The sequence below is a fragment of the Phyllopteryx taeniolatus genome, chromosome 22, assembly GCF_024500385.1.
Source record: "Phyllopteryx taeniolatus isolate TA_2022b chromosome 22, UOR_Ptae_1.2, whole genome shotgun sequence".
In the NCBI taxonomy this organism is placed as follows: Eukaryota; Metazoa; Chordata; class Actinopteri; order Syngnathiformes; family Syngnathidae; genus Phyllopteryx; species Phyllopteryx taeniolatus.
Genome location: NC_084523.1, coordinates 1480023 through 1502571, shown reverse-complemented (window position 1 = coordinate 1502571; position 22549 = coordinate 1480023). Strand labels below are relative to the sequence as shown.

At 43.5% G+C, this 22549-nt stretch overlaps 1 protein-coding gene across 10 annotated transcripts in view; it reads left to right on the top strand.

Moving 5' to 3' along the window:
• Positions 1-22549, top strand: part of foxp2 (forkhead box P2) — a 102259-nt gene that overhangs the window by 57775 nt on the left and 21935 nt on the right. For all 10 annotated transcript variants that reach the window (XM_061762405.1, XM_061762407.1, XM_061762403.1 and 7 more), the window contains 6 exons: positions 508-597; positions 12506-12643; positions 14608-14697; positions 16151-16328; positions 17686-18007; positions 19710-19814. In XM_061762405.1, coding sequence (XP_061618389.1) covers positions 508-597; positions 12506-12643; positions 14608-14697; positions 16151-16328; positions 17686-18007; positions 19710-19814 — 923 coding nt within the window. The remainder of the gene's footprint in view (positions 1-507; positions 598-12505; positions 12644-14607; positions 14698-16150; positions 16329-17685; positions 18008-19709; positions 19815-22549) is intronic.

Here is a 22549-nt window from a genome sequence, read left to right as displayed (position 1 = left end):
GGCATCCCAAGGCTCTGATGACAATTTCTGCAATTTTATAAAGAGGAAAGATCCATTCTCACCTTGTGTAAACAGGCTGTAAACTCTTCTATTTGATCAGCTCGCTTCTCCATGTTCTCCTGCATCCTTAATGCACATAGTGTAAAACCTGGCCTGCTCGTTAATTCATTCAGAATGTAATCTGATGTTGATTTTTGTCAACTTTAATTACAGCTCCCGGGGACACTTCACACGGCGCTACCTCTACTTCAAATTGATATTATGAATATGCAAATGCAGCAGTAATGTGCAGAGCGAGTAGTGGGTATTTCACTTGAGCACACACTAGACAGGTCAATTTTACTGATGCCTCCTTGTTTTTTTTAAACCACCACCCCCTCAATCCTCTTCTTCAGAGGTGCTCTAGACAAATGGTATTTATCTTTGTGAATTGTCAGAAAAATAGCCCTACATATTTATTTCTCCTGTCGCCGCCATCTTTCACCTTCTTTTTGTCTTTCTTTGCAGGCCCTACAAGTGGCAAGGCAATTACTCTTGCAGCAGCCAGGCTGTGGCCTGAAATCTCCAAAGAGCCAAGACAAGCAGCGTCCACTGCAGGTAAAGTAGCGCCCTGTCTAATCTCCTTAAATCCATCCATAATACATGTCCTCCCCACACCTCCGTCCCACCACCCCCTTCCCAAAAGATTCCCTCCATTCAACAAGTGTGTTTGATTTGGCCCATGCAATCCCTCAGATCTGTCACGGAATCCTAAAGCCGGACGAGCGGTATTGCGCAGTAAGCTCAGCGTCGGCATGTGAAAAACATACCAAGGAGACATCTTTGTGTGACTTTATGTCAAATAACTTTTGAGCAGGAATAGTTTCCAACAAATTGTGGTCAATATCCTATCTTTTGCTTCAGAAATACCTTTAAAGTTTAATGGGTCGGCTTGGTTAAGGCAAGGGTGTTAATTATATGGCCTGAGGGCCAAAACCGGCATGCTAGGGCGTAAAATCCGCTCCGCAGGATAAATTCGAAAGTGCAAAAATACATAAGATGTAGTTGTGGTGGGGACTGAGGGTAATTTGGAGAATTATTATGCTCATGTAGAAAATGGAAAATTCCTAGGTCTTCATAAGTTGATTTATTTTCCAAAATGCAATGCTATATTTTTCAATTTCTAATACCTAGACTAGACTTAGTTTTGTCCTTTAAAATACAATCACTATGCACGAATACTGTATTTTTCTAATATACTTGTTTTGCTTAAACGTAAAGGGAAACAAGTATTGTTATTTATTGTTATATTAGGTATGGTATGGTTTTAGTGGTCGGACCCCTTTAAAATCAAATTATTAACTGCAATGACTTTGGCACCACTGGGTTAAGGCATATTAACTAACAATGCAGCCCTACAAGCCAGTGCAAACTGTAGGCCGGTCCCAAGCAGAGGGTTGCGTCAGGAAGGGCATCCGTCTTAAAACTTTGCCAAACAAATATGAGCGTTCATCCAAAGAATTCCATACCGGATCGGTCGTGGCCCGGGTTAACAACACCCGCCACCGCTGGCGTCAACCTGCAGGGCGCCATTTGAAATTCAGCTACTGTGGGTCAAAGTCGAAGAAGAAGAGGTGGAAAGCGGGTTCTTCGGCAGAAAGAGAAGAGGAAAGCACAGAGCCTAGAACTGAATGTGGGGACTTTGAATGTTGGGACTATGACAGGAAAATCTCGGGAGTTGGTTGACATGATGATTAGGAGAAAGGTTGATATATTGTGTGTCCAGGAGACCAGGTGGAAAGGCAGTAAGGCTTGAAGTTTAGGGGCAGGGTTTAAATTGTTTTACAATGGTGTAGATGGGAAGAGAAATGGAGTCAGGGTTATTTTAAAAGAAAAGTTGGCTAAGAATGTCTTGGAGGTGAAAAGAGTATCAGATCGAGTGATGAGGCTGAAACTTGAAATTGAGGGTGTTATGTATAATGTGATGAGTGGCTATGCCCCACAGGTAGAATGTGACCTAGAGGTGAAAGAGAAATTCTGGAAGGAGCTAGACGAAGTAGTTCTGAGCATCCCAGACAGAGAGAGAGTCGTGATTGGTGCAGATTGTAATGGACATGTTGGTGAAGGAAATAGGGGTGATGAAGAAGTGATGGAACATAGGGTGACCGACAAGAGCGGAGGTAGAACCACGCAGGTGGATTACATCTTGTGCATCTGTAATCTGAAGGAGGTTACCGACTGTAAGGTTGTGGTAGGGGAGAGTGTGGCTCGACAGCATAGGACGGTGGTGTGTAAGATGACTCTGGTGGGGGGAGGAAGATTAGGAAGACAAAGGCAGCGCAGAGAACCATGTGGTGGAAGCTGAGACAGGACGAGTGTTGTGCAGCTTTTCGGGAAGAGGTGAGACAGGCTCTCGGTGGACAGGAGGAGCATCCAGAAGACTGGACCACTGCAGTCAAGGTGATCAGAGAGGCAGGCAGGAGTGTACTTGGTGTATCTTCTGGCAGGAAAGGAGAAAAGGAGACTTGGTGGTGGAACCTCACAGTGCAGGAAATCATACAAGGAAAAAGATTAGCTAAGAAGAAGTGGGACACTGAGAGGAGAGGGGAAAGGAATACATTGAGATGCGACACAGGACAAAGGTAGAGGTGGAAAAGGCCAAACAAGAGGCATATGATGACATGTATTGCAGGTTGGACACTAAAGAAGGAGAAAAGGATCTATACAGGCTGGCCAGACAGAGGGATAGAGATGGGAAGGATGTGCAGCAGGTTAGGGTGATTAAGGATAGAGATGGAAATATGTTGACTGGTGCCAGCAGTGTGCTAGCTAGATGGAAAGAATACTTCGAGGAGTTGATGAATGAGGAAAATGAGAGAGAAGGGAGCGTAGAAGAGGCAAGTGTGGTGGACCAGGGAGTGGTAATGATTAGTAAGGGGGAAGTTAGAAAGGCCTTAAAGAGGATGAAAAATGGAAAGGCAGTTGGTCCTGATGACATTCCTGTGGAGGTATGGAAGCATCTAGGAGAGGTGGCTTCAATATTCAATTCAATAGAATAGAATAGAATAGAATTCAATTAAATTCAATAGAATTCTAGCGCGTGAGAAGATGCCTGAGGAATGGAGGAAAAGTGTGCTGGTGCCCATTTTTAAGAACAAGGGTGATGTGCAGAGCTGTGGGAACTATAGAGGAATAAAGTTGATGAGACACACAATGAAGTTATGGGAAAGAGTAGTGTAGGCTAGACTTAGGACAGAAGTGAGTATTTGCGAGCAACAGTATGGTTTCATGCCTAGAAAGAGTACCACAGATGCATTATTTGCCTTGAGGATGTTGATGGAAAAGTACAGAGAAGGAGAGAAGGAGCTACATTGTGTATTTGTAGATCTAGAGAAAGCCTATGACAGAGTACCCAGAGAGGAACTGTGGTACTGCATGCGGAAGTCTGGAGTGGCAGAGATGTTAGAATAATACGGGACATGTACGAGGGCAGCAGAACAGCGGTGAGGTGAGCTGTAGGTGTGACAGACGAATTTAAGGTGGAGGTGGGACTGCATCAGGGATCAGCCCTGAGCCCCTTCCTGTTTGCAGTGGTGATGGATAGGCTGACAGATTAGGTTAGACTGGAATCCCCGTGGACCATGCTATTTGCAGATGTCGTGATCTGCAGTGAAAGCAGGGAGCAGGTGGAGGAACAGTTAGAAAGATGGAAGCATGCACTGGAAAGCAGAGCAATGAAGATTAGCCGAAGTAAAACAGAATATATGCGCATGAATGAGAGGGGTGGTGGGGGAAGAGTGAGGCTACAGGGAGAAGCGATAGCAAGGGTAGAGGACTTTTTCAATACTCGGGGTCAACCGTCCAGAGCAATGGTGAATGTGGTCAGGAAGTGAAGAAACGGGTCCAAGCAGGTTGGAACGGGTGGAGGAAGGTGTCAGGTGTGTTATGTGACAGAAGGGTCTCTGCCAGGATGAAGGGCAAAGTTTATAAAACAGTGGTGAGGCCAGCCATGATGTACGGATTAGAGACAGTGGCACTGAAGAGACAACAGGGAGCAGAGCTGGAGGTGGCGGAAATGAAGATGTTGAGGTTCGCTCTCGGAGTGACCAGGTTGGATAAAATTAGAAATGAGCTCATCAGAGGGACAGCCAAGGTTCGATGTTTTGGAGACATAGTTAGGGACAGCAGACTTCGACGGTTTGGACACGTCCCGAGGAGAAATAGTCAGTATGTTGGTAGAAGGATGATGAGGATGGAGCTGCCAGGCAAGAGAGCTAGAGGAAGACCAAAGAGAAGGTTGATGGATGTCGTGAGGGAAGACATGAGGGCAGTTGGTGTTCGAGAGGAGGATGCAGGAGATAGGCTTACATGGAAAAGGATGACGCGCTGTGGCGACCCCTAAAGGGACAAGCCGAAAGGAAAAGAAGAAGAAGAACTAACATTATAAGGTTTTTTGTTTTTTTGTTTTTTTTTGAAGAGGGGAAAAGATAATAACCCCCAAATTTGCATGTTCTTTTACTAATAAAATTGACTTTTTCGTGTGTGGAATCCCACCCAAAAAAATCATTATTTATGTCACTGTTTCACTAATTATCAAAATTTATTTTTGGAAAAGTGAATTCTCCTGAGACATCATATCTTCAGGTTTGGGCTTATAAAAAAGAAGAAATTAAAGTAACCCCTAAACATCAGTTTTTTCACTAATTACGTATCTATTTTTGTGCTACATTCCTAAAAATCCTTTAATCCTTTATTCCTAAATCCTTTATCTTCAGTTTTGGGGGTTATCAAAATGGAAAAAAAAAACAAGAAAAAAAATTAATTAACCCCCAAATTTTTACCAATTCACCAAATTCTCACGAGAAGTCACATTCTCACATATACTGTAGCTTGTAGTCTAACTAATCCTTCCAAATGGATGCGTGAAGTACATCCAAAGGTGCTACGAAAGGATAAAGTGCAGGACATTTTTTCCATCCATAGTGTTGTTGACAGCATCATAGGAGGTTGCACACAGCTAATTTTATCTGTGTGTCATTTCCACTTGTCAAGGGTAATTTCATCGAGCCGTCGATTCCCGTTGTCAGTGATTTGGATAAGGTCACACTTACGAACATGCATGCTTCCACCTCTGTCACACAGTAACACGTCGCACCGACACTTCTTGTTACCTTTGTCGGTGTGAACACACTTCTCATTGTGCACAAGGAACTTTGTTCTGCTTACATTTCTGCGATATTGTTATTCATATTTTGCCTTAACGAACACAAGTATGGGAGTTTGGATTTCGCAGAGAACATTGACTTTCCAACACCAGGAGCTGTGTGGCATTAATGAGAGGGAAATTGGCGTTATCCTCACTTGGTAATGTTTTCACAGAGTCTACCAATGGGAACACCTTCAATTGGTGTCACACCCTGTGCGCTTAATTACAAAAAGATAACCTCGGCAAAGTCACATCAGGAGTGCTAATAATACGACTTTACTATTTGGAAACATGGCTTATTGTTGCAGTTTATCTTATTGTTGAGTGTAGCGTACAGTGGGATCCTGGTCTACAAATGCACACATATGTTGTAAATATTTAAACGGAGCATTGTGGGTGCATGATAACAGTCAGGCCATGTCCAAGACTCTAATAACAACCCAAGAAGGTAAATATTGAATATTTACATTTGCTTACTCCATCCATTCCTGGTGTTGGCGATAAGAATCAATATTAATGGCAACTGTTGAGCCGGCCTTTATTAACATCGCCACCTCCTGCGTCAGTGAAGAACAGTGTTGCAGGAGCAACTCAAATGGGACTCATTCCAGGTGACATTTAATAGCGGTACTACTTTTACTCTGCAAATATCATCTTAAAACAGCAGCAGGGAGTTACTTTTTTATTTTTTATTTTAAACCAAGCTCCCACTTATTTATTATCCAATGAAATCTGCCTTATATACAGGGATTATAAGGCGACAACGTGTTCAACAGTGCAATATTTTATTAGCTTCTGCTTTCCCAATGGCAACGTGTTTTCTACCATGCACATTGATCCCCGTGAATGATTAACACAGCAGAAAGTGGGAAAAGGATTAATATTACCATGACATCCCGCTTTGCTGATAAATCCTCTGCCGTCTTCCTCCGTCTTGTTCGCCAATCTTTGGTATTTAAGAGAGGGAAATGATCCATAGATCATGGCATGTAAATTATTTAGTACACAAGCATCTAAGTGCCTCAGCTTGCAGTTTTAATTACCCGTATTAGTGGCTAAAGTCGCTCTCGCCTGACTAATTCTACCCGCTCGCTCGCAGGAGTTGATGACGCACATAAAGAAACAAGTCACAAACACACATCCAAACACACAAACCTTTGCTTCTGCACGTTTGCGTAATGTGACAGGTCTATTATTACAGAGTAAGCCCACGGGAGCGCTCAATAAACACCTATTTCTCCCTGTAAATCCCCCCTGCCGCCGCCATGCTGCTTTCGACGCACCGCTCTTCTTTTGCTTCTTCTTCACGGGCTGCACTACTCATATATCTGTGAACGGGGTTTATACACTGACATTTGAAACAGAAAGAAAGAAACGCCGACAAGGAGAGGCGGGGAGGATTACCGAGGCCGGCGCGCAGTGACAGTTTCATTGGCGTGTACATAATGCATCCTCACGCAGCCCGAAACCCACCCAGAGACCATTTTCGTTGTTGCCAGATATGACTTTGTGCGAGTTGTATGTATTTGCAGCTAGGCGAAGTAGCTTGGCTCGTGTGGGCTGTGACGGGTCCCCAGGAGGCACAGCTTTGTACGAATTAACGACCAATTGCCATATCGTCGTAAACGAATAGGACAGTTACGGACAACGCAAAACTTTATGGATGGGCCAAGAAAGACGTGCCGGATAAATGTGCAGACACACTACAGTCATCCCTCGCCGTATCGCACGTCGCTTTATGCGGCTTCCCTGTATGGTGGATTTTTATTGCGTACATATCTAATTTCATACCACAGATTTTTCGCTATATGGCGGGATTTTTTTCTCCCCCGATTTGGCACCGGACGTAGTAGCAAATAAAATCAGCAACAACAATAAAACCTTATTGCTAGATCATCATCAAAACAACAGATCTATAGGTGACTAGACACTGCTTTTAATTAGCCTCTGAATAGCAACTATCAGACCCAGATCTTCTCCTCTGCAACATGCAAAAGTCATAATTGCACAGCATAAACATCCGCCGTATTGGTGAGGTACAATCCTTCCCCTTGCAGCACTGAGTGCCATCTGTGGAACCGTAAGTATCAAATAACGAGTGTTTAATTTAGGGATTTCGAATTAGCCCCGTTTGTAGTCCAATAAAATCAGCATCCGCTTTGATGTCTTCTGCTGTAACTTTCATACGTGATTAAAAAAGTGTTGATGAGTGCAGGTTAGCTGATATCAGCTTCCATGCCCCCCCCCCCTCCAAAAAAAAAAAAGATGTTAGCTCATATTTACATGTATGAATAGCCTCTGGATGCGTCTGAAAATAGTGATCACAGCTAAGGGCCACATAGAAAAGTGGGGAAAATATGTATTCATGAGGAAAACTTGTGTTGACTCTTAACAACGGGAACGAGGGGGGAAGCGTCAGCACATTTTAAGTCAAACACAACTGCTTTTATAACTCGAAAACAAGATATTTTTTCTCTCCCCCCTTCCTTTTTTGTACCTACAGGACAAGCTTGGTAAATTGCGAGGACAGAGCAGGTTCATCATTGTGATGCAAAAGGAGTTGAAATGCAACCCCAAGGCGTAGCATAGCTGAGTTTGGAGAGAGGGAGGAAGGCGGGGGCTAAAAAGAAGTATCTCAGACCTTTGATGTAGCAGCAACAAATTTACCTTGTGACAGAAGATACATGGCCGCAATAAACGAGTTATACCAGCACTTACACATGCAATCAGATGATTCTGGCCAGGGTGTTAATTGGATCCTAACCGCCAGATCTGATAACGCCTGGGCCCCGCTGGTGATGGCTGTGTGTGTCTGCGTGTGTGTGTGTGTGTGGAGGGGGAGACAGGGGGGGTTGTTGGAAGCCTTTCCAAGTGATGAACTGTAATTCAGTGAGCTGCTTGAAGCACTTGTAATTTACTGTGTGTCACTGATGAAGAGGCTGATCCAGTGGAAGGCCGTATTACCTGCAACATCAGAGGGAAGTGCCACTGCCAACTCCCCACCCTCCACCCTCTATTTCAGCATCTTGTCTACTTCAGCATTTTTCGAAAAACCCCGCAGGGCGCCATCCGTCGGGAGTGAAAGCGTGCCACTTTAGCGATAAAGCTGCCGCTATTTGTACTGATAGTGTCACAAACAAGCGAGGTCGTGCGTGGAGAGCGGCGCACGGTGCGTTCAAAGGGCTTAATCAATGTCTATCTGCATGTCGAGATAAATCAACGAGGAAAACTGTGCTAAGCCTGCCCCCCAATCTCCTCGGGCTCTTTTTATTAGAAGCTTTTACATGACGGTTCTTTATGTTGTGATAAATGGAACTTCCCATGTACCGCCGAGCGCTTATGGAAATTGATTTTGGAAAACATTCGGTAATCTACTTAGTTTGAGTCCTGACAATCTACAGTATTGATCTCTCTTATAAGGCCAATACACCACAAAGCTAGCGGGCGCGTCGTTTAACATGCGCTTGAAGCGCACACTTTAACTTCAGAGTCGCGAGCTTGCCACGGCAGGTGCCCCCAGGGCCTCCGCGCACCCCTCACGCCGCAAGTGGTGGGCCATCAATAATTGTGTTGCCGCATTTGGCAGTAATTGGATAGTAAATGAGCAGTGTCAGCTCAAGAGAGCCGAGGGGTCACAAGTCCACAAGCGAGGAGGGTCGTCTTGAGTTTTGGTACCCCCCGGGACGGTGAAATCGAGAATGTGGGTGGTGATCCGGATGGAAGGGGGGGCGGGTTCATTTTCATTGTCTTTCTGCCTCCTTTCCATGTGTACAAGCTCTTGGCTTAATTAGCAGTGGCTCTCCCTGCCAAGGATCCACAGTAATTACCAGCTCGAAGCCTTCCATTTCTCAGTGTGGCGCAACTCAGCCTGTCGGACACTGCGGGACCGAGCTCTTGTCCTTGATAACCCTCCCACACCTCCCTGCCACCTCTGCCATGTTTATGGCTGACATCTAATCACCGCTTCCTGCCACGCATAGCGAGTTGTCCACTAATTGTTTAACTCTGATACGCCAACTACCGCCTGGGTTCGCCTTCAAAATCCATTTATGTACACCTCATTGTGGAAATAGTATAATGGGTGGAAGATCTGTCCAATAATTTCCGGTGAATCCTTTAAAAAAAAAATAATAATAATAATAAATGTTTTCAAGTGTTTGTTTCTAAAAAAAAAAAAAAAAAAAAAAAAAAAAAAAAAGCTAGAGGAAGACCAAAGAGAAGGTTGATGGATGTCGTGAGGGAAGACATGAGGGCAGTTGGTGTTCGTGAGGAGAATGCAGGAAAAGCTTACATGGAAAAGGATGACGCGCTGTGGCGACCCCTAAAGGGACAAGCCGAAAGGAAAGTTTCTAAAAATAAAAAAGTTGTAAAAAAATATAGAACGCTTAGAACAACAAAGATATCATTTACAGGCAGACCATTTTAGTGTTTTACAATACTTCAGCCCTTTAGTATTTGTTTTACTTTACAACAGAGAGGAATTTTCAAGTACAAGAACACGCCTTAACTGGTAAATTTATGTTAAGATTTGGCCATCCAACTTCTTCTGCTTATCCGGGGTCAGGTCGCCGGGGCAACAGCGACTCCCAGACTTCCCTCTCTCCCCATCACTTTGTCCAACTTTTGGGGGTATCCTGAAGCATTCCTGGGCAAACTGGGAGAGATAATTTCTCCGTGTCCTGCGTCGTCCTCTGGGCCTCCCTCCACTGGGACATGCCCGGAACATGTCATTCATGGCTTCCAGTATGTCATTCTGCGTGATTCTGACACTTAACAGCAATTACTGTTTCATAAGAGATTTAAGCAAACAGGTATATCGGCATTCAATCGGTAAAACACCAGCCGATTTACGGTTATTTTTGAAAATCGGGCAATTTAATCGGCCAACACGACTCGGCCCTACTTTTTTTGATCCGATTCTGAATCTTTTGTGGGGTTTTTTTCTGCGAATTTTACTGTTCAGCTCACTTCAAATTATACATATCAGTAAGTAACAGTGGACCCCAGCTTTTCCAAACGGCAAATAGCGAAAATCCGTGGATAATTGATGGCCATTATAATTGTATTGGGGGTGATTGTAACCTAAAAAAATCACTAACAAGCATTTTCAGGGTTGATTCTCCCAAAAGAGAAAGGGGGAAAAAATTCAACAATGAAAAAATGAACAAAACAACTAGTATGCAGGGTTCCACTGTAACGCTATTTAAGAATTGGCAGCAATGCATCCTTGTGGATTATAAAGCCACAAAGGCACTTTTCCAATCGGATATCATGTCCTCTCATCTGCAGCAAGGGGCTGTTTGTGCCACTGCCATCATCATTGAGTAAATGCTCATTAATTTCACCCCTGCGTGGCAAAATCATTTCTCGGCGAAGCAATTCAGCCCCCTGTTCATTTCAATTCGCCGCTCACGTCAATCAAGGCCGCATGCGGCATCTCGCCGAATGGTGGAGGTGTTATATTCCCGCAATTATCATGTCATATACTCGAAAATGTAAATGAACGTGTTTGTAAAATTAAATTTATGGGTTGTCAGTGAAGAATGGGAACCAGGAGAGCAATTACTTATCCGGTTTCATCTCGTAGCCTCTGATATGTCGAGCAGAAAAGCATGCAGTTAAATGCGGGAATTAGCCATTGTGCTACACTTCACAATGGACGAGTGCCTTTTCTCTCCTCTCGCCCTCCTATTCTCCCTTGTTTTCATCCCTCCATTTATGTTTGGGCAAAGGTCAATAAGCGTAAGCAACTTGCAGGTCTTAAACTACTTTTTAGTATGTCATTGTGCTTCACGTGTTCCTTGTTAAAATGCATTTTTATAAATTCACTGCATTATTCATCTTATAGGTATTTGACCATGAATGCCTTTATTTCCCCACTTAGACAACACAGAAGCACTTTGAAGTACAGTGTTGAATTTAAATGCAATTTCACTTTATATATGCATGCGCATACATTTATGTTAAATCCTAAACCTTGTCTTCTTTTGTGCACCAAAACATCTCTGAGCCAGCATCCAATTAATAGTCTTAATGAGTGCATCTTTAATGTTGTTTCTCTGCCATTGTCACGGCGGCCCGACACAGAACCAGTCGTGACTGCGGGGTAATTACTTACCTTGCACATGTACCTTTAAGGGTTAATGACGTTGAAGGTGTAAGCACGGCATTTGCATAATTACACATGGGCTGTTTAATTTGCAACTTTTTGACGGCTTTTGTTCAGCCTCCCGCTTGTTGTGCATGCATTTCATTGTCGTTCCAGAGGAGAGGAGAGAGATGTCGCAGCTCCAACCTCCTCCTTTGCGTCCTCTTGCATCTTCCACGGAGTAGTCCCTTCTCTCTAAGACCTTAATGAACAATGGAGGCGGGATTTGTTTGAATATGAATATGAATGTGCGGCAGGGGCCGGCTGCGAGTTGACCTTCAGCTGTGATTTTCAGTTCATCAGGATTAGTCAAGGCGGGCGATCAGGAGCCACTAATGCATAATGACTTCTAAAATGAAAAATGTGTAGTGACCATGCAAATGTCTCAGCTAATCAAAGAGGGGGGAGAACCTGGGCCGGGAAGGGGAGAGGAGCTCAACAAGGACGTGTCAAGGCCTGACAGCCAGCAAGGAAGGCAGCAGGGAAGGAGGGTGGAGAGACATGCGTGGAAAGTAATCAAGGCGCCTTGATTAGCTGGCTATGAGGACAGGGATGTCTTATTGGCCCCTTGACACACCATACAGGCCGGCTACAGTCATGGCCGCCCGGACGACAAACACCGCCGCAATTAGTGTCTGCCTGCGCGTGACTTCATGTTGATATTGTAATTGGTTTTCGTGCAAAAATCATTTGTTGACAAGCTGCCGGAAACATTACATTTGTTAGAATTACATTGGTAGGTAGCATTTCAACGCCTAAACCTGCTTCAAGTGGAGTTCGTTGAGTTAAGTGGAGAGCGTGTTTAAGTCGAGGGGAATCAATAAACAACAAAGATTTGTAACCAAAATCAACGCAGAGCTGTGAGCCTCCACATCATGCCTCAGTACAGTTTTAATCCACTTCCAGGCTGTTTCACATTAGCTACACTGATAGGAAAAGCTAAAGTAGGGGAGTTCAAGGGACCTGCTAATTAAGGTCTATGTCTATTTAAATCCCTTACGTTTCCCAAAGGGAATGGGGAGGAAGCCAAAGTAAGATGAGCACCACAAAGGCACCCACCTGTCCTTCAGCATCTCCTTTAGCATCCCATCATCATCATCATGACCAACTCCAGTCCATAAATACTAGACCTCTTCCTCATCCCTTCTCTCCATTCCTCTGCCATGTTTCAGGTTCCAGTATCAGTGGCCATGATGAGTCCCCAGGTGATCACGCCACAGCAGATGCAGCAGATCCTCCAGCAGCAGGTGCTCTCCCCCCAGCAGCTCCAGGCCCTTCTCCAGCAACAGCAGGCAGTCATGCTGCAGCAGGTATGCGCACATACAGTACAGCGAACCCCTGTTTCTCGCAGGGGTGTACATTCCAGACCCACCGGCGATAGGTGAAAATCTGCAATCTAGAGACCGTTGTTTTACCCTTCGCACACATTTGAAACACATTTAAACACACATTTGAAACCCACTAAGTTATTAAGACACACTTGAAAGTATTCCTTAGCGCTTGCTCGTTCTCTCTCGCTGTCAAGAAATGAGACACTATTGTGTAACATGACCGAGGAAATGCAAAGACGACTGGCTCACACAGTTCTCCAAATGAGAGGCAAAGCTGTTTATTTGTCACTCCTACTTGAAGTCAACTGTGAAACTGAGACATAAAACAAAAGAACATTAAGCATTATATATTTAAACACCAAAAATGTTCAACCAAACTATTTTTTAGCTTAATGTTAACACATCATATGTAAAACACATTGTCGGGCTGATGGAAATTAGCATATGGTAATTAGATGTTCAAACAACTGCTACATTAACACAAACGGACCAACAACACATACAAACGGAGCGTAAAACAAAAAAATTCCAACAAACCATGTAATTTTATCAAATGAAGGGTAGCTAGTTTAATGCTAAAAAAAAATCATGTGAAACGCCATAGATTAGCATAGATGTTATGGTAATTATAAACCTTCAAATAAGTTCCTTTAACACGTATGGAGCAGCATATAATTCTCACCGGCATGTATTCTCTCTGCTCAGTGGGAACTACAACTATTAGGCGACGTTCACACTGCTGAGTATGATGCCCAATTCGGATTTTAGCTTAAATCTGATCTTTTTGTGTAGTCATTCACATTGCAAAAAGCAAATGTGAAATATAGCAGGGCAGAATATGAAAGACAATTATGGCGTGGGTTTACTGTACTTTCATGCAGTAAAAACAACTGCATGCCAGCCACTGTACGTCCTTGACACGCTTTTACCGAGAGGAACCTGAAATTGCCTCACTTTTTCCACGTCGCCTCTAATTAAGCAACTCCCAGGTGTCGCTGGTTCAATTCCCCCATCGGGGACTGTGGGCCACCACACGGAGCTGAGTGATACTGTAGGTGACGGATGATGTAACATTTAGGAATGTGCCAGTGTCAGAGTTGAAGTGCATTCCTCATTTCTGGATTTGATTAAGGCAAAGAGAATTGTTTAATTAAGATTGTCACTTACCACGATTGCTCCTCTTTGTTACGAGACGTCACATTGTGCGGTAGGACTTTGTGTCCGCATCTGTCATGGCAACTTAAAGGCACTTAAATGTTCAATTATTAATCTGGAGAATTCGATTTCTGTAATATACGAGATAGGCGAGTGGCCTCGGCTCAGCTTGGTTCATCGTGCTGTATCACATGGAAGCGTCAATGTTCACCATGATCAGGAGACACTGATCAAACAAACGACAAGAGTTTTCAATCAGTCGTAGCCTTTTCTTTTTATTTGTGTCTATTTAATCATGTGGATGCATCTGCAGAGAACTGATAAATGAAAGAATGAAAAGGTAAGACCGATTGTTCCCCACCGAGTGTATGCCAAAACAAATGGGCGTTCTATCACCAAGAACCATAACCAGGTCATCTTATCAAATCAGAGTTCTGAAGAAAGTCTGTTCTGTGAAAGGCACACAAAATCCAAGAAATTATGGGAGCATTGAGACTAAATGAGAGCTTGTACAATTCAATAACACAAACAAAAGAATCTAACTTATTGCTTTTTTGAGCATTTTAGTTGTGTTGAGCCCATATGGAGAACACTGCGAATGAGTTTTGCATAATCAGCGCATGAGTTGGAGCAGTATATTTGGAGGAAAAGCTTGTTGCAGGGGAAAGCTTGTAAATCCATTCACGTCTCTCCTGTACAATTATTAAGTTGTTAAGGCTATGTGAAAAGCAAATTTGGAGAAGTGTGTTTCTTCGCATTAACATGTTTGTGCGTATGTTTGTGCACAGCAACACTTGCAGGAGTTTTATAAGAAACAGCAGGAGCAGCTTCATCTCCAGCTTCTCCAGCAGCAACACCCTGGCAAACAAGTGAAAGAGGTACCCACTTTTTCTTTCTTTTTCTTTTTTGCACATCTATTCTATTAGACGTCCCCCACCAATCATCAATCCCAGCTACTTAATGCAGAGAATGCTGTGACTTGCTCAGTTAATGAAGTGTTTCGAGCAACAACAACAATATACAGAAAAGAGACCGAAAGGGGGGAAAAAAACGACGACTGGGTGCGACTCATTAGTGAATTGTTTCTACGCGCACACACACACACACACAATCACACTCACACAACCACACAAATCAGTGCTCTGTTATGCTGAAGTTGCACTGTGGGCCACTCATAAATCACATTGACAGACAGCCGGTCAACACAAATAGATAGCACTGTCTCATCAGCTGACTATCATAGGAGAGAGAGCGAGCGTGACAGCTTCAGCCACGCAGTCCTCATAAAAATACAGTCAAATTGATCCAAAAACACACGCAGCGTCGCTCTTCCTTTGTCTCTTCAAGCAGCCCATTACGTTGCCCCGACAGGAAGCGGCACGTGACCTCCCGGCGGCTTTGTTTCTGTTTGGATTTCTAAATTGTTAGATTTTTCCTGCCATGAATATGGAATAGAAATTGCTCCCTTATTTCTCCAGAGGAGGTGGGATGGGACGGATGGGAGGACGCATCACCTCCCTGCATCAGTCCATTATGCAGCAGGTTGCGTTCCAGTGAGCGCATCACCAAGTTTCCATGCTGTTCCTCTCTACCGTGATACAAACATACTGAAACACACAAGTACGATATGCCTTATGTGCACACACACACACACACACACACACACACAGAAACACACACACATAAGGAGAAGTCACTACACAGTATTACATTAAAATGTACATTAAAATATATTAAAACCGAAATTCCTGATACAGCACTCTCGAACATACTATTCATATATATAAAATATAATTATAATAGTAATACAATTTCAATGGAATTATAAGGGTATCAAATATCCGTTGAGTTTTACGATTCGCGGCCCGGTCCTTATCCCCTGTCTCCTGTATATAGTAAAATGTACGTGTTAATGTTCAAATGTTTAATGTTGGTCATTATGGTGGTACTCAAAGAGCAAGTGTATTTTTTATATTTTTTTTATATCAGTAAAGCTATGGGAACATGTTTTAATGAGTTTGCTTTGTTGTTTTTCAGTAAATAAAAAAGCAAAACTATTTTGTCTTTTTTTATATATATATACAGACAGTAAAAAATAATTTGTACTGTTTACCTTTAAGTACAGTCTGGATATTCATCAGTACTTATACTTTTACCAGTCTTTTTTTTTTTTTTTTTTTTATAAATCTGTATCTGCACTTTTACTTAAGACTACTTTTGCCTCCTCTGGTCACAACTAAAGCAAGCGCTTGCAGATGTCCCGTTCATTGCCGCTCTCTCTCTCAAGTCGTTAATTCATCTGTAATTTTCCCGCTCTCTCCTTCACTATAGCAACAGCAGCAGCAGCAGCTGGCCGCCCAGCAGCTCGTCTTCCAGCAGCAGCTCCTGCAGATGCAGCAGCTCCAGCAGCAGCAACACCTGCTCAACATGCAGCGGCAGGGCCTGCTCTCGCTGCCCGGGCCCGCCCCCGGCCAGGCCGCCCTGCCCGGACAGACTCTGCCCCCGCAAGGTAAGAAAACGAAGCAGATAAGAGCGTGTGACACACAGCATTCCTGTGTTTTTTTTCTGCAGATTTAAGGTGCAAATGTTTGTCAAATGCTTCTCTCCCCCTGTCTGGCTTTGTTTCTCTCATCGGTATGCACCTGTGGCCCTCCTGTGTTATCTCTTAGTACGGTCTGCCTGTTTGCGTTGCCCTCATTGGTATGCCCCTCTGTTAGCCGCCTTGTCCCTAACTTGCCACATGATCGTGTTTAAACCTTCCTTACCTCATTTCATGCCTCTGTTTGCTGTTTGTCTGTTCCCTAACACTCCATCATCACCTTCCCTGCGTCATCTTGTTGTTGTTTACCTCCTTTGCTGACAAGGATAGAGGAAAGGGGAGAGAGGAAGGCTCCATTTTCTTTCCCAGAACAAAATAAACACCTTTGTTTGTTGTTTCACAAATGCCAATAGGGAGCTATAAGAACAAATTCACTGGTACTGAATATTGTATAGAGCAGGGGTGGACAAAGTATGGCCCACATGTACATTATCAAAAGTTAAAGTTATTTTTAGTTAGTTAATTAAAGTTAAAGTTAATTATTTCTTCCTAAAATTGGTTAATAAAAATGTATTTATATTTTTATTTCTCCTTTTATGTATGCCATTAACCAATTTGTTGAATATTACTAAAACAATTATACATGCATTTAAAAATGTTTATTTTTATAATTATTTGATAATAATTCAAATGTATCAATTTTATTTTATTTAACCTGTATATGTCCAGGTAAGGCAATTAGATTTTCACTTGCAATCCCGACCTGGCTGCAGACAGCAGAGTAAAACACACCAAAATAAAAGTAAATAGAAATATATACATCAAAGTGTAGTTTTATACATAGGTGTTAGAAAATGTACCAAAATGAGTCAGCCTTAAGATGGCGAAAATCCCTGCAACCTTCCCTGCTACTACCTCTTAGGGATATTACATTTTATAGACGTATACCGCTAGCAAGGGGTGCTTGACATAACACGGCATCAGCTTTAGCATCTTAGTTTAGGATACGGCAGCAATTTGAGGATTTTGGGTGTGCGTATTATACTTGAGAGCATATTATACACAAAATATTATGGTAACTAAATAGTTATAAATACAATTTAAAAAATTAGAATGAATTCTTATTTTATTATGGGATCAACTATTTTTTAACTCTTGACTCTTTTTATTGCTATTCTTTTACCTTATCGACGAATGACCTGGCCCATCTGTCCATTTTAAAAATCAAATATCGCCCTTGAGCACAAAGGTTTGCCCAACCCTACTACACCGGGAAACCGGTGATGCGATGTTTTTTACTTCTTCTTCTTTATGTCCTCCACTCCAGCCGGCCTGAGCCCAGCAGAGCTCCAGCAGTTGTGGAAGGATGTGACCGTAGGCGGAGGAGGCGGCGGCCACGCCGGCCACACCATGGAGAACAATGGGATCAAACACATTGGCGGCGGCGGCAACAACACAGGCGCGAGCGGCACCGGCGGCCTGGACCTCTCCACCAACAACCACAACAGCAGCAGCAACTCTTCGTCAACTACCTCCTCCTCCAATCCCCCCAAAGCGTCACCGCCCATCTCGCACCATTCCATCGCCAACGGACAGTCCCCTGTCCTCAACCACAGACGAGAGAGGGAGCGGGAACGGGAGCGAGAGAGGTAAACATCCGTGAAAACCATTGGAAAATAAGCAGTCGAAGATGAAAAAATAACAACTTAAGTTTCACAACTCTGCACTCCCACCCACGTTATTTGTTCCTGTTCAAAGCGGCGGTATCGTTAACTACAGGGAAAACAAGATGTTTTGTTTATTTGTTTAATAGTTGATCACTTTCTTAGTCATGTGCACAAAACAAGAGGTTTGTTCTCCCAGAGGAGCGCGCGTGCCGCTGAACGCACTTAGCTTGCACACAGATATCAAAAGGAAGGAAAGGAAGACATGCAGGCAGACGCGCACACAACAAACCTCTCTGGTAGACAAGACAAGATAACCCCCTCCTACATTAAGTATTTAGTGCTTTCTGCCTTTTTTTTTTTTTTTTCCCCCATCCCGCTTTTGAAAATTACCTTCCTTGCTTGCTTGTCATGTAAACAGAATACATGATGCCTTGAGTGGCGTTTCCAGGATGTTTATCCTTGTGATGGCGTGTTTTATGAATGCACCCCTGCACCAAAACACTGACTGTTCACATATCGGGCCATGCATTATTCAAAGGCTTTACTTGGGCGATATTATAATAAGGCCTTATGGTAGCAGTGTTCATGCTTGGAGGTGGAAGTGTTGTGCAATTGGTTTACAGTAGATTTTATCGCTCCAGTGCCACTAGAAGGCGGGAAAAAGGATATGTGGGAAGGAAGAGAGAGGGGGGAAAAACCACTTTATCTGCCCGTGTCCCGGGGGCCGCGTGCGTGGGGCGTCTCATAATGATCGAACGAGGATCGATGCGGGGTAAGCCCCTCTGAAAAACCCAGCGTGAGCCTAACAGGCCACACACAGCCACATACGTGCAGAGCACACGCACACAGCCTAAAGGTTAAACTGTCATCTTTAATAGGATGTGCTTTCTAGGCAGGGTTGTAACTTATTTTGGTGCCATTTGGAAGGGGAAAAAAAGCGCTCAGAGAACATAAGTTACACACAGGCTTATTTTTCTGAAGAAATTATATGGCTCTCACAATTTTTTTTTTTTTTTTTTTTTTACATGAAAGGCTTTCAAGCACCCCTTTCAAATAATATTTTCACAATGTCTGGACGGCGGCTGAATTTAGCAATGTAAGCAGAATGTTTAATTCCTGCCTGGTCGCATGTTGTGGCCACAACATTGGGGATATCTGCACAATCCAATGAGAAGCTATTCTGCCTTGACAAAGATAATATTGTTCAGTCATGTAACATTACTGTGGTAGTAGAACCACACGCCATCCTACAGTGTCTATTACCTTATTTAGCCAATAACCCAAATTAGACTAGCTCTGAGTAGAATGTAGACAGACCTCCACCAAGGCCAAACAAAAGTGCATGAGAATTGGAGAGCACTACTTCTCTCCATGTGTATATTAGTTAGCGTGCCACATCCTGTTTCAGGATGACATAAAATGCTACAAATATACTGACTGTGCCATTTTGCTTATAGGGTGGACTACAATGTACTGTATACCATTGTAACTTATAGAATAGTAAAAATTGGGAAATCTGCACCGAAATATAATAGGTTCCTCCCCTCGAAAATGGCTTTTATGCATAATGTTTGTTGATGGTATGTCACGGTGTCTTCTCTCTACAATCTCATTGTTGCCGTTTGTTGCTCTTTTGTCTCTTATTGAGTGTCCCTCACTTTTACCTGCTTATTTTGTCATGCAGTTCACAGCATGAAGAAAACGGAGGCTCGCATCCCTTGTACGGCCACGGCGTGTGCAAGTGGCCCGGCTGCGAGAGCATCTGTGAGGACTTTGGACAGTTTTTGAAGTAAGATTAGGACAACTATATGTGTCTGTGCAAGCTAACATAACTATTATGTAAAAGATAGCAAAAGAGCCTTTCAAAATACTGTGCACCCCAGTTTTTCTCGAGAGGATATGTTCCAGACTCACCCATGATAGGTGAAAATCAGCGATATAAAGAGACCATTCAAAAAATTTTTTAATGGTCTTATTTAAACACATCTTTCAGTCCGCTAGCTTAATGCTAATTCTAAATGTTGTGACGCTATAACCCTTTAAGCGACAGGTGGTTCAGAAATTGAACAAAAATGGTGCAGCAACACATGTGGAAAGACAATCTAAGAGTACTCAGTCTAATATTTATTATCTGCAAAGAATGACTAATATTAGTGCTGTACTGATCAGCTGGGACAAGTTGAAATGTCTCAGTAAATAGATTATCCATCTGTCTGTCTTACACTGCACCCTGGTGATCAAGTCGAGCACACTGGAAAAAGCAGTACGTTGGCCATTCAATTGATGTATTTGAACAAAAACTTTAATTCGTTAATGAAATTGCTATATGTTTTTTTTTTTGTTTTTTTTTAGTACAAAATTATAGTGTGCTATTTTTTCCTCCTTATTTGACGGCTGTAACAGATTAATGGCACTTCCATTCATTTCAATAGGAAAAGATGATTTGAGATGCCTGTGATTGGCTGGCAACCAGTTCAGGGTGTACCCCGCCTCTTGCCCGATGATAGATGGGATAGGCTCCATCACGCCCGCGACCCTAATGAGGAGAAGCGGCTCAGAAAATGGATGGATGGATTTGAGATGTTTTGAGTTATGAGCATGGTCACTGTACAAATGAAGCTCATATCTCAAGGCGTACAGTATTCTTAAATACCTGTTCTCCCTCTCTGACTTGCTCAGTTCTCCAAATAGGAGGCAAGGTGTGCTCACTTCAAGCTGTTTCTCAGTCCAAGTCGACAGTTACTGTAAAAACTGACACATAAAACAAAAGAAAATAAAAATTTTCAACCAAACCATATAATTTCATCCATCCATCCGGATGCGGCACCACCTGGTACTACACTGAAGGCGTACGTCTCTAAATTCAGACTTGCCTAAGTAGAGTACAAACACATAAAAAAAAACACCTGCTTAAAAATCTGTGGTAAAGCGGCGGCGCAAACGATGAACAGGGATATAGCGGGGATTTCACCGTCGCCACTTTGACCTTGCCAACAGCTCGTTGACAGGGTTTAGCTCGAGCAACTCTGGACTCAGCCATTCGTGATCCATAACAAATCTCCTACGCGGCGTGGAAGCGCCTGATAGGCTTGTGGAGGAAGTCGTCAAAAGGCTAATGGCAACTCGCACGGCCGCACACTCGCCTCCACAACAAAGGCCCGCCATTCAGTTGTTGTCACGGTGCACGGCAGCGGAGCGAATGAACTCTTCATGCTCCATCAACAATTTAGTTAATTAGCTCATTTGTAATTGGTCGGCTTTGTTGCCAGGATGTCAGTGAGGGGACATCAAAGGAGTGAAGGTGTTTGCGGCGCCAACGATTACAGGTTATCACGTCGCCACTCACCCGCTCTCTCTCACTCAGAGAAGAAAAGCCGGGGAAGGCTCTCATTTGAATATTCTAATTAGATTTGTAATTAACTGTGAAATAACGATCTGGCTTGTATTTTCCGACGGGCTATAATCGTCCACGTGGATAGAGTCCTGAGATTGTTGTGACTTGTTTTTGTTTTGTTTTTTTCCCCGAGTTGCAGAAAGCTAAATAACTCATCCATCTTGTGAATTAACCGTAATCAACCCAGCGTTTAGTGAGCGAAACAGCCAGACAGAATATTAAGCCGCATTTTCACGCGCTATCAGCTCATCTTGTGAACCTTAATTGACACCGTTGCATGGGAATGAATCAGAGGTGAATGTAAATGACAACAGCAGCCTGACAAGTGTGTTTGCTTATCCCCTGTGCACTATGCGCCACATATAACAGAGAATATCCATTTTCCTGACGTCCATAGGCATCATGTATCACTTGAGCCCGTTTGTGCGGTCCTGTGCAGGTAGAGGAGTTTGCGTTACAGCTTGGGAACTGATGCACACATGACGAGGCAAGCTTGTGTCGGATTATCACTCCCCCCCCAATATCTTTGCATCACCTTGGTACGCTCACATAAAGATGGTCTGTATGCTCTAAAGATATTGTGGAGGTAGCTTAGCGGGTTATTTAGTAGACACTGTGTGGGGAAAAAAACATCAGGTCAGAGACTGGAATAAGCTTGCAAAGTGATGCGGGAGGGGAAGCAAGGCAGGAAGTAGAAAGGTTGGCTGAGAGTTTTTTTTTTTTTTTTTTTTGTTACAAATGCTTTCCACAACATCGCCTCCAACAAAACAGAACAGCGTCTCGCTTCACTTCTCCACCCAGCACACACACTTAAGCACCCCTGCGAGTCAGAGGCTGGCTCTTTTACTGTAACCCAGCCGACACATGAAAACAGACGCCAACAAAGAAAGCGGGCTCGTCACTGGAACAAAGATGGCTGCTCGGTGGCGTGCCTCGGAGCGGTGATTGTCGGTGTCACTGGGAGGCCTTTCATGTTGCCGGAGATGCCAGTTGACTACACACAAGCAGCGTTTAAACAGGGTTACATAAAGCGGGTGTCAGATTTAGATGACAGTTTCTATGTCGCGAGCTGGGTGTGGGTTACGGGTGTGAGGAGGAGGAACTCTGAGGCGGGGAGTGGGCGGGGGGGG